We start from the raw sequence: 12342 nt of genomic DNA, 5'->3' as shown, positions 1-12342 counted from the left end.
CCAGTTGACCCCAGCTCCCACACTGAATCTGGACTTCTCGCTGTCTATTTGACAGCCTCCTCTGTCACCTCTTCAGGTGTGTCCACACTGGCTACATCATGTGTACCGACATATCAACAACAAAGTTGGAAACCTTACAGTCAACATTGGTACACATATCGACAACAATGTATGAAACGTTGTCTGCTACAATATCTGGCAACATATTGGTAACACGCATCAACTTGGTGAAGCCATCCACACCTCATTCCAGAGACTTGAAAAGTATGTCGGCGTGCCAGGACGCACTGTGTATACCTGTAATTACAATGATGTTATATTTTCTGAAACCACATTAAAATGTGTGTAAAACAGCAATTGCAAGTGTTCTGCTTTGTCACAAAATTAGTGTACAATATATGTGAGAAAAGAAACTAATAAATACTAATATGCTAACATGCACAGTTTCATACCTAATATCCAGCGTCATAGGTCTTGTGTGGCTCGTGTTTGTCAGCTAGAAACACCATCATGCTGAATGAGAACCACTGACTCTTATATGTGTCTTCAGCTCCATCACCAGACTTCTTTTCTTGACGTTTTTTCAGTTCTCTTTGGAACTGCGTCACGAGGTTCTTCATTTTCTTCTCCACTTCATTTCTCTCCATCTGAATATTTTCAGCTATTTCACGCCAGGCGTCTGCCCTCTTGAACCGGTGTTTGTATTGTGCATGGGTCGGATCCCATAGCAATGGGTATCCTCGATAACATTCAATTAACTGAACAATCTTTTCTCTCGGTGTTGTGTGTCTGTTCGGGTATCTCCAACCACATCGAATCGTCCACACTAGGGTTGCCAACATATCACCAATAAATCTCTACCAACATCTCGACAATAATGTTTCGTCAACAGTCTAACAACTTGTTGCCTACAAAGTTGTACACAGTGTTGTCGACATGTTTCGTCGCTAGTGTGGACGCACCCTTACTCTGATACTTTGTTTGGGGTTGTATACCACATCCCACTGACTTTCGGTGTCTTATGCTGGACAATCTTAAGATAGAGGATACAAAGCTCGACAGGAAGAACAACGGTGAGAATCTGTGGAGCAGTACTAGGATCATCAGTGCATCTCTCCACCACAGCACCTATATCCAGTAAGACTCCTCCCCACCTACTGACTCTCTTCTCCTCCTCCCCTGATTGGAGGCTGGTGTCCACAACTTTTCGTTCAACATGTTGATCTTCTGGTTGCCATCTGTCTAAAATCCTATGGGTTATACTCGGGCATATTTTCTTCTAGTAAACTATCAATAATATTTTTGTATCTCCGTTACTACTTCTACCAATGAACGGGCATCATCAAACAGATAGCCAAATAGATAAGGATTAATAGGTCTCGGAATATTACCTTGTCATCACCTTCACGCAGGTTGGAACTGTGAGTAGGGAAACATTCTTAATCTTGGTAGATGTAAGTTGTGTAACTTACTAACTGAAATTTCATTGGATAACTTTCTTTCATATCATGTTTTACTGCATCAGACAATACATATTTCTATATTAGCTGTCGTTTTATTTCTCTATAACTTCTAAAATAATCTAGTAAACAACCAGCCACCTCCATTATAAGAGCATCCACCAGGAGTCTCATAATTTGTATAGCTTTTTCTTTTTCTAACCACCCATATGTGGCAATTTTGCAGTGTCAAAAAACTTTGATTAGTTGAAACCATTCACCAGGACTTTGGTTATGAAATGGCCAAACGTTTGCTTGAAGTTCTGGCAGCTTTCGAACTATGACCTCTTAAGTTGCCTCAATCGTCTGGGCATATAGGTTTTCATTCATATATACCAGGACTTAGTTCACATGCGTTGGTAATAGCGTGGTTGTTTTGGTGTTGTTGTTTTCGGTTATAAAACAACCTCTCTATCAACTCCAATAAATTTTTTACGCCCTATCTTCTGACATATCCGTTTATTCTGCTCGTCTATCTTCTTCAATGGCTACTTTATCCTACCGCTCGTTTATTTTCGTTTTCTCTTGTATCAACTACGAAAGTAGACTTCATTGGCATTAGCATTAGGCACTTTTATTTCATAGGCTTAACTGCAATGTTCTTCATAGCACTACTCAGCCACACTCTTTAACATATATCACAACATTTTCCATGCCTACAGACATAAATGACACATTAGAACTTTACTTTTCTTTATTATATGATCTAGACTATTACACTTGCACAGCGAGGACACCATTGGACTGGCCCCTATTACTTCCCCTGTTGCCCCAGCTCTGGTGCCATTTCTACTTGGTGCGATTGATTTGTTCTACTTGTTATGAGTTCACTAAATTGAAAATAATTGTGGAAACATATGCATAATCATATAGTCTATAAGTGGGTGAATTATGAGAGAGAGAGAGAGAGAGAGAGAGAGAGAGAGAGAGAGAGAGAGAGAGAGAGAGAGAGAGAGAGAGAGAGAGAGAGAGAGAGAGAGAGAGAGAGAGAGAGAGAGAGAGAGAGAGAGGAGAGAGAGAGAGAGATATTATTCGAATAGCTAAATTGATCTCTTTCCATATACGATTTCTTCGTTTCACTCTTAAAATTATCCTGATAAAAGTAAAGACTAGAATTAACTCAAAATCACTAGAAAATAATTATATCAAACACCCATTGAATTAGTGTTCTGACAAATTTCTCATCTACAGCTTCCAAATTTTGAAATGTTATCAACATTTTTAGGATTTATATCTTTGGTTTAAATAAAATTCTCGTGAAACCACTTAAAAAAATATAGGCAAATAGTAAATTTATAAAAAAATTATAGCATATGAAAAATAGGAAAAAGTTCATCTTTAAAATCTTAATAATTATTCTCTCTCTCTCTCTCTCTCTCTCTCTCTCTCTCTCTCTCTCTCTCTCTCTCTCTCTCTCTCTCTCTCTCTCAATCTTCCTTTATCTTTGCATAATGACAATTGCGTCTTTGCTATACCTCACGAAGTCTTCCTAAAATCATAGGAGGAGCAAACATTCAATTTCCTCCTTGACAGACAACTGACGTTTAGTTTAATTAGTTCGAACATGTTCCCTATTTTGAGGTGAAGGAAATTTTAACGGGAAGTGCCCAGTAACGGGAAACCATTTCAAAACGAATTACATCGGCCTCATTTGATTACCTATCATAACATGTCAAGGTCAAGTGAATATTTGTAATAGAAGAAAATATTAGCCGTCAAGAATTAAACAGAAACAATATTAAATCCCTTATGCAATTTTCATATTTCTTGAACTTTTTATATTTATCTGACTTCTATGTAAAAAAAATGTGATTGCACTGCAGTCTACATCCCGGTTAATGAAATTTTCTAAATTAACAAAGATTTTTTTACAATGTATATGACCTACAAATATCTATGAATGTTGTTAAACATGAGCTATTCTCATTGTCAAAAACATACACAAAAGTGTCCCCATTATAATGGGTTGCTTTTCTCTCATTTCTAGGAAATGCACGGAGCGTTCTCCGACCTTCGCGAATGCATACAAATATTAAAAATCAAGTTTTCTTATTTCATTTTGTTATCATATGACGCCTCAACAATCTAATCAAAATACAAGGCACATACACACACACACACACACATATATATATATATATATATATATATATATATATATATATATATATATATATATATATATATATATGTGTGTGTGTGTGTGTGTGTATATATATATATATATATATATATATATATATATATATATATATATATATATATATATGTATGTATGTATGTATGTAGTATTTTAGAATATTACTTGTTTTTGTTTTTTGTTTTTGAGTGGCTCAGTAGACACTTTCAAGGGATGGGTCTGGGCCAGTGGGGAATGTTTTCCCTGCCCCTCCACCGCAGCCAGTCCGACACTAAGGATATTAGAAGTTTATTTATATTTGAGGTGTTGTGGAGAGACGGTAAATAAGGATTCTTGATACAGCCTGTAAGGTTTTGTATCATTGTCTAAATCTTTTTCATAACCTTGATGCTCTGGCAAATATTTCTAACCTAATTCATCATTAGCTGGTTTGTAAATGATAGAACCAGTAGAATATAATACCTGCTGTTGTTGGAAGGTTGATTAATAACGAAAGTTAAGTAACAACTTTGCATTATAGATAATCAATGGACACAGGAGATACAGATGGTTACATACCACCATAAATACAATTAGAATTCAGTTAATCGAATCGAAAATAAGTTGATATCGAGGTAAATGAGACCACTGTTACAGCTTGTCAAAATTTATCACAAATTTTATTGAGAAATCATCTAAAAGAAAAAAAAATCTTTTTATTCTCGAGACGATGTAATTTTCCAAAAAATTTTTAATAGATTATGATAAACTTATTTTCCTAAAATGTATTCTCATCTAATTTGCCAGTAAAAAATACACTCGCAGACAGCTTAAGCACAATAAGACCCCTTAAGCTAATACCCAGACTGTAAGTTATCAATGAATATATAACTGCTAGTAGACTGATCTTGAGAAAATTATATAGCTTGTACATCAAGGTGACTTCTTATCCATTTCATGCACAATAAGCTTATAATCTAGATGCAAATAGGCTTATATCTGTATGATAAGGTCCCTATTTATAGCGTCCTTTTTAAGTGAACAAGTGGCCCAGTAAACACATCTATGTGTGATTGGATGTGAGCCTCTAGGCCGGGTGAATTACACTAGACAGATTGTTGCTTAACAAGAGAAAAATATATTGCTATTTTTGAAATTATAATTCAAAGTGTTCGAGCACTGGCCATACTAGCTCCTTGGCTTGTCAAGTTAGTAAACCAAAATTTATACAGCTGATGCAGTAGGCGGGGGATGGGAAGATAGAATGTTAGAATATCATGCAAATAAATGTATGATAGTCTATTTTATCAACGAATCTCATAGATGAGGAGTGTTGCCCTTGGAATCCACTAAACTTTATCTCACTCCTTAAAATTTATTTTCTGAGCTTCTTCTATTACCTGACATGTCGTTATAGGTGTTTATTCTTTACTATTTGTGTCCCTTTCTTTCATTCTTTAGGTCTTTATTCTTTAACATTTGAGTTTCTATCATTATTTATTCGTTTATTTTAGTAAACATTCTCCTTATTTTTAAATCAATGGCCTTCAGCTCAAGTGTTCGTCTTAGGCCGCCAATTTCTGAGTATTAGCTTCTCACTATTCATCCAGTAAAGAGACAACTAACCTTGGCCATTCCATTCCTGGAGGCATTTGTGTGAAGCCAAGACAAGATATCCATTAAATGGATTCCGAAATAAGGCATTTGGAGGAATGTATTTCATTTCTCTCAATCTTCATTTATAAAGTCTCCATACATAAGTAAAACCTTGTATTGTGAAGCACACTTCCAAGATTAAGCGGTGTCATTCAGAGTTTTTATAAAATTACTATACCATTTCTTTGTCATTATTCCAGTTAACAAAAATAGCTTGGTTTGTTTTAAAGCAAACCGGTATATTTCCCTACAGAGCACTTATTGTATGTGGAGGACTATAGAACCTAATGATCTGACTATATACCGTCTGGGATTCAAATGTTGATATTCTGGTTCCTAGCACACGAATCCTCAAAACTCCCAAAAGACAACGACTTAATAATTACAGCATTTTTCTTTCTTAAATCACCAATTACTTGGATAAACATTTACATCCAACAAAATAATCCTATTATCTACAGTATATTCTGTGATAACTATCTCAAATTTTGACATGGGCATCGATGAATATCCAGCGAATTGATGTTCCTGCAATAATATTGAAAAAAAAAATGTAGCAAAGATTTTACTGAATATATTTAAAATTTTAGTTCAAATGTCAATGCTAACCATTTTTGGCAGCAGGCGATAGGACGGCAAAGCTCACAGAAAAGGGAATGTATGAACATGTACGAATCAAGGGCAAGTGGCCTAGGGTCTAAAGACTGAGATGACACATCCCTTGAATATGAATGACTTAGGAAGTATTTTACATAAAACTATCCTTATGTCATACGAATAGTTGCAATCTTTTGATATCTATCTATCTATCTATCTATCTATCTATCTATATATATATATATATATATATATATATATATATATATATATATATATATATATATATATATATATATATATATATATTATATATATATATATATATATATATATATTATGGTCATTTTGCAAACTGCCCGGTCATTTTGGAAAAGGACCAAAATATCTGTCAGTATGCAAAATGCCCAAATAATTGTGGTCATTTTGGAAAATGACCAGAAGTTTGGTCATTTTGCAAAATGACTATTAGTATCGTTAGTAATTTTGTAAAGTTACCCCAATAGTTGCTGGTCATTATGCAAAAATAAGCAAATAGTAACTTAAAATTGATTAGGAAAAGTCTAAGTATTAATAAAGGTGTGTGTTTTATTTATTCGACATCAAAAACTTACATTACACATTACAAGTATATTAGAATATTGAAAGAACTAAAACTGAACTTGAAAATTATTTCAACAATTATCAAAATTAGCATTATCTGACTTGTTTGAACAAGAGTTGCTGCATTTACATCTGCTGTTGCACAATAATTCGTTTTTGAAGCATTTACAGCGTCTGCTCCGACATGACTGGGTGCAGCTACACTTACTGATCCCCCAGTCATGTCCCATCGAGTCTGCAATAGCTACCTCTCGCAGACTGACTTCGCGATCCTTTATTACCTCTTCGAGTGACATAAATTTTTCAGCACATAAAGTGAACTGATTCCGACTGTACACCTGTTTAAGTAAACCATGTTTTGTCCCTAGTTTGTAAGTTTCGTCATCCATTGTCTCAGTTATAATTGCCTTTGCATTCGCAAACTCCGCTCGTCCACGGTCAACAAGTGGAATAGGAACCATGACAGTGTCCCCTGCAAGGGCTGGCTTGAAACGGTGTACTGATTTATCCATCCTTTTTTTAGCTTGCTTCTCTTGTTGTAACTTTTGCACATTGGTACCCTCAATTGTGACCTCCAGTATTTCATATTTTTGTAACAAACGATAATCCTGCTTAGTCTTCGTAGGATTAGATTGTTTAAGTTCATTCAGGCGACTAATTACTCGTTCGTATTCTTCCCAGGGAAATAAACTTGAACTATTTGTAGCTTTCTTCTCTTCAGACTCTAGAAGTTTTGTTTGGAAAATACTTTTCTTACTTTCCATTGTGAAGCTTTTCAGTGTACAATATACTTGCAACAAATAAGTGATGAGAGGAGCACGAATATTTCCGTCTTCGGCCGAACCTCCGTAGGAACTAACTGACACTTAGACTTTTCCTAATCAAGTTACTATTTGCTTATTTTTGCATAATGACCAGCAGCTATTGGGGTAACTTTACAAAATGACCAACGATACTAATAGTCATTTTGCAAAATGACCAAACTTCTGGTCATTTTCCAAAATGACCACAATTATTTGGGTATTTTGCATACTGACAGATATTTTGGTCCTTTTCCAAAATGACCGGGAAGTTTGCAAAATGACCAATTCCTCAAAATGACCGTAACATTTATATATATATATATATATATATATATATATATATATATATATATATATATATATATATATATATATATATATATATATGTATATATATATATATATATATATATATATATATATATATATATATCGAAGCATAATGAATTTATTTTTATTGGAAACACAACATAATCACGTGAAACTAAATTTTGATGTGCGTAAATGTCTAAAAAGGAATTTATGCGCTGGTCGATTACTTTTATTAACTATAGTAAACTCACACAATATGATCTCTCTCTCTCTCTCTCTCTCTCTCTCTCTCTCTCTCTCTCTCTCTCTCTCTCTCTCTCTCTCTCTCATTTATGGTGATTTTCTGAATATTTTACAACATCGAACCATAATCGAAATTACCCTTTCAATAACTTAAACAAGACTAATGTCGAAATAATATCATATAGTGGTTAACGGAAGGAGTTATTTAGCTACAATATTCCAATACTTTCTACACGATTTTACAGACTCATGAGATATATATATATATATATATATATATATATATATATATATATATACTGTATATATATATATGAATATATATATATAAATATATATATACATATATATATACACACACATATATATATATATATATATATATATATATATATATATATATATACATACACACACACATATATATATATATATATATATATATATATATATGTATATATTATATATATATATATACACACACACACAGAGTAACACCGATCTCAATAAACTTGTATATAGCTTAATCTTTATATGAAATTTGAGGCGATTTGATTCCCAATTCATTTTAACCTACTTACTTTCTGATTTAATCTCTTAAAATTCTGCATTAAGCTCCAATCCTAAAGAGTCTGTAATAGAGATCATAGTTACTAAATATTCAAATGATTTCACCTTAATAGTCATTTCTCCTTCCAATGATATTTCATTTACCATATATATATATATATATATATATATATATATATATATATATATATATATATATATATATATATATATATATTCATCTTGAACCCAGCCTCCTTTGATATTTCTCGTATTTTGGTAAGCAAGCTTTGCAAGTATTGTGGCGTTTTGCTAATAAGGACAGCGTCATTAACACACTTTAGGTTTGATAATTTTCTGTTACCATTTCAGTCCAATCCTTCTCCACCATCCCCAACTTTTCTATGCATTACAAAATTAATGAGGAAGATGAAAAACATAGGTGACAACTCATTCCCTTAGAGTAGACAATGTTTACTGGAAATTTATTTGATAAGACTCCATTATCATTATCTTTGCACTAGCTATGATCATGAACAGACTTAATTAAATTTACATATTTAAGAGGAACTTCATAATAGTGCAGAATTCCCCACAAAATTAGCCGGCACACACCATCAACGGCTTCCTCATAGTCCATAAATGCTTTCAAAAGTGGATTTCTTTATTCAACACATTGCAGCACATGTATTAAAATTTGATCAGTAAAACTTCTACCTTTTTGAAATCAAGCTTGTTCATCTCTCAGCTTTTCATCAATCTTTCTCCGTAGTCTCCTTTGAATGATCATATTAAATATTCTCATACCGACTGACATAAGTGTGATGCCTCTATATTTATTGCAATCAGTCAGATCTCTTTTTTTTTTTCACTAATAGTCCTAGGTCCCATTCCTCAGGTTTTGCCTCTTCCTACCAGAGTTTACAAAATAATCTTGTAATCATTCTAAGAGTCACTTTATTTTCAACCATAAACATCTCAACAGTTACTTCATCACATCTAGGGGCTTTCCTTCTCTTCAGGTTTTTAATGATAGCTTCGACTTCAAACACGCTGTATTCATTTATGTGCACATCAAGGCCTTTGTCATCTTCAGGTATATGAATCAAATTATTCCCTTCATATCTACTATTCATGACCTCCATAAAGTGTTCCATGCAACGTTGTCTTTCTTAATCTTTTGTTTTTTATAACAGATCCACCTGATTTTCATGGGTATATGCTTCTTCGCTTTTGCCTTAGTAGAGATTTCAGTAATAAACGTATGAGTATTTTGTACACCATAGGAACTCCCTGAATTCATAGCTTTGTCAACCTTATCTGCCTTTTTGATAAATATTTTGCCCAGGCATTCCTGGCTTTTCTTTTGACCTCACTATCAACACTGGAATACTTAGCATGCTTTACCTTGTAATTTTCATTACGTCCTCGTAAACTTTCAACAATCAATTTCTGTTTCTGGTTCCTTTTTATATTATCTGAAGTATCATTTTATATACATGGTTTTCTCTTTGCAACTTCCTGTCCCAAACCCTCACCACCAAGTGACTGATATATGTTCCTAATTTCTCACCATTCTTCATTAATTGTCTGCTCTTCGTGTCTTAAATCCTCTAAGACTGCAAATCGATTCCTACATTCAATTATGCAGGTTTCTCTTTTCTCATATTATATAGAAGCTTAGTTGTATGAAATCTGAGTAATTTATCTACATTTCTGCTGGGTGCTTTCAGTTTTATTTTCAGTGAGGCAATGAGGAGTTGATGATCACTTCCAATTTATCCTCCTCTATAACTTCTTACATTTCTCAGAGTCTTCCTTCTCTCTCTGTTAATAACAATCTGATCGTTTTGATTTTTGTAATTGCCACACAAAAAAGTCCATTTATATATGTGTGAATGACCTTGTGCTGGAAAAGGGTGCCTCCAATAACAAGATTGTTTGCTGAACAAAAACTTATGAAATATGCTCTATTTTTATTTGCAAATTTGCCAGGACACTCAACACCCATCACATTCTCTAAGGGTCGGGAAACGTTTGAAGTCAATGTACCACTTGATGATTGATACCATTATTTTTACTAGTTTGCTATTTTTTCTTTAGTAGTATAAAGGGAGATTTAAAGTATAAATGTTCATTATGTAGTATCCATTCTAATTAGAATGTATTTTACTGAACATGCCTAAATGCACTAGTTTTGTTGCCTTTAGTGTTCTTTGTAAAAAAAAAAAAAATATGTTATATTTCAGGTTTATAACTCACCATATCAATGAGATTCTTCCCCTTACTTCCCCAAAGGCCAAGGTTGAAATTCCAGGTGAATATATAGACACCTTGAGTTTCACACAACCTTTAGAGTGATCCGTTGAAAGCCTGTTGTGATATAATTTTCCTGATGAACTATGTAGTGCAATTTCAGAATGGATTGCCAAGTTTTATTCTCAACCACTTTTGCAAAGCTATTATTCTTTTCAGCCATAACAGGAGCACCATCAGTTGTAATATAAAAAATATTTCCAAGTCTTCCTCTCTGTTCTCAAAATATTAAGGGACTGCCTTCAATATGTCTGCTCCCTTAGTATTGTTATACATAGATTTAAGACAACACACCTTCCCGTGTACCTCTGTCACAATACCTGGCAAAAACAGCCAAGCAGGGAATGCCATTGATATCCACGCTTTCCTCAAGGACACACTGGACACATGTGTATTTCTTAAATCAACCAATTGCTGCAGTTTTTCATTATAAGCCGTTTCAAAAATACGTCTCTCCATGGTTTCAGCTTAGGCAGACATGTCTTTTATTCTTAAGATGATAACTGGCTTGTTTGATATGATATCAAATAAAACATCACAGCACTCTAGGAAAGCTGCTTTCAAAAAATCTGCATCCGTAAAAGTTTTTCCATGCTTAGCAATACACAAAACTGGTTTTCATTGGCTTCAGTTTCATTGTTTTTGCTAGCATTCCAGTTATTTAACACATTACTTTGTTTCTTAGAGTAGGTTACTGCTTTATTAAACACCTCAGATTTGTCAGCATTATCCTTGGAAGCCTACTCTTCCTTTGTATCAAAGAGTGGTTTAACACTCGATGTGCAACAAAAATATTTATTTTTTTCGCAGCAAAGAGCACACACAGCACTATCATTATGCATAATAACTCTAAAGTCATTTGTCTATGATGACTGAAATAATCGGACACCAAACTACATTTTTTTTCCAATTAGCCATGGTGACAATTAACTAAAAGGAATATTACATTAGGTGGCTAAAAATCACTGACAACAGGGATCATATTTAAGTAGCTGAAACAAGATCTCAAAGAATTATAAAAGGGACCATAATCAGGTAGCTTAATCATAATTCCAAAGGATTATAAAAGGGACCATGCTCACGTAACTTAGTCAAGATCTCAATGAATTTCAGAAGGGACCATAAAGAGATATCTTAATCAAGATCTCAAAGAATTATAAAAGTGACCATACTCAGTTCGCAAAATCAAAATCTCAAGAAATTATAAAAGGGACCATACTCACATAGCCAATCTTACCTGATCTAGGAAATTAGTTGATCTTAGAGTAAGGCATGTAAAGTCGTATATGTGCTGCCCATCACATATCATAGGGAAGGAAACAAAATAGATGTATAGATAGATAGAAAGATTTAATAATTCAAATCATAAAGCAAATAATTAAATCCATAAATATAAAAAATACTGACACGCAACTCTCTCTCTCTCTCTCTCTCTCTCTCTCTCTCTCTCTCTCTCTCTCTCTCTCTCTCTCTCTCTCTCTCTCTCTCTTAGTATTATTCTAAGAATTTTTCTCTGCTCCTCCAAATCAAATACCGTACCACGAACAAGCAGGTCTCATGTCAAGTCTGGTACGCTTGCCACAGGTTACTGACCCCTGCTCTATACCATGATTATCCCTTCCACTTTTAGCATTGAAGTCACTAA

The 12342-nt window shown here is 33.8% G+C and overlaps 1 protein-coding gene across 1 annotated transcript; it reads right to left on the bottom strand.

Annotated features, from left to right (window-relative positions):
• Positions 1-452: 452 nt before the first annotated feature.
• LOC137618668 (transcription factor Adf-1-like) lies at positions 453-842 on the bottom strand. Its single transcript, XM_068348842.1, has one exon. The coding sequence runs from the start codon at positions 840-842 to the stop codon at positions 453-455; it is 390 nt and encodes a 129-aa protein (XP_068204943.1).
• Between the last annotated feature and the right edge of the window lie 11500 nt (positions 843-12342).

Source organism: Palaemon carinicauda, chromosome 1 (assembly GCF_036898095.1).
Source record: "Palaemon carinicauda isolate YSFRI2023 chromosome 1, ASM3689809v2, whole genome shotgun sequence".
NCBI lineage: Eukaryota > Metazoa > Arthropoda > Malacostraca > Decapoda > Palaemonidae > Palaemon > Palaemon carinicauda.
The sequence above is the reverse complement of the archived record's forward strand: the minus strand, read 5'-3'. Positions and strand labels throughout refer to the sequence as shown.

What these genes read in the sequence shown, in the direction of transcription:
- LOC137618668 (XM_068348842.1), bottom strand. Translation starts at nt 842, where the DNA reads ATGTTGGCAACCCTAGTGTGGACGATTCGATGTGGTTGGAGATACCCG.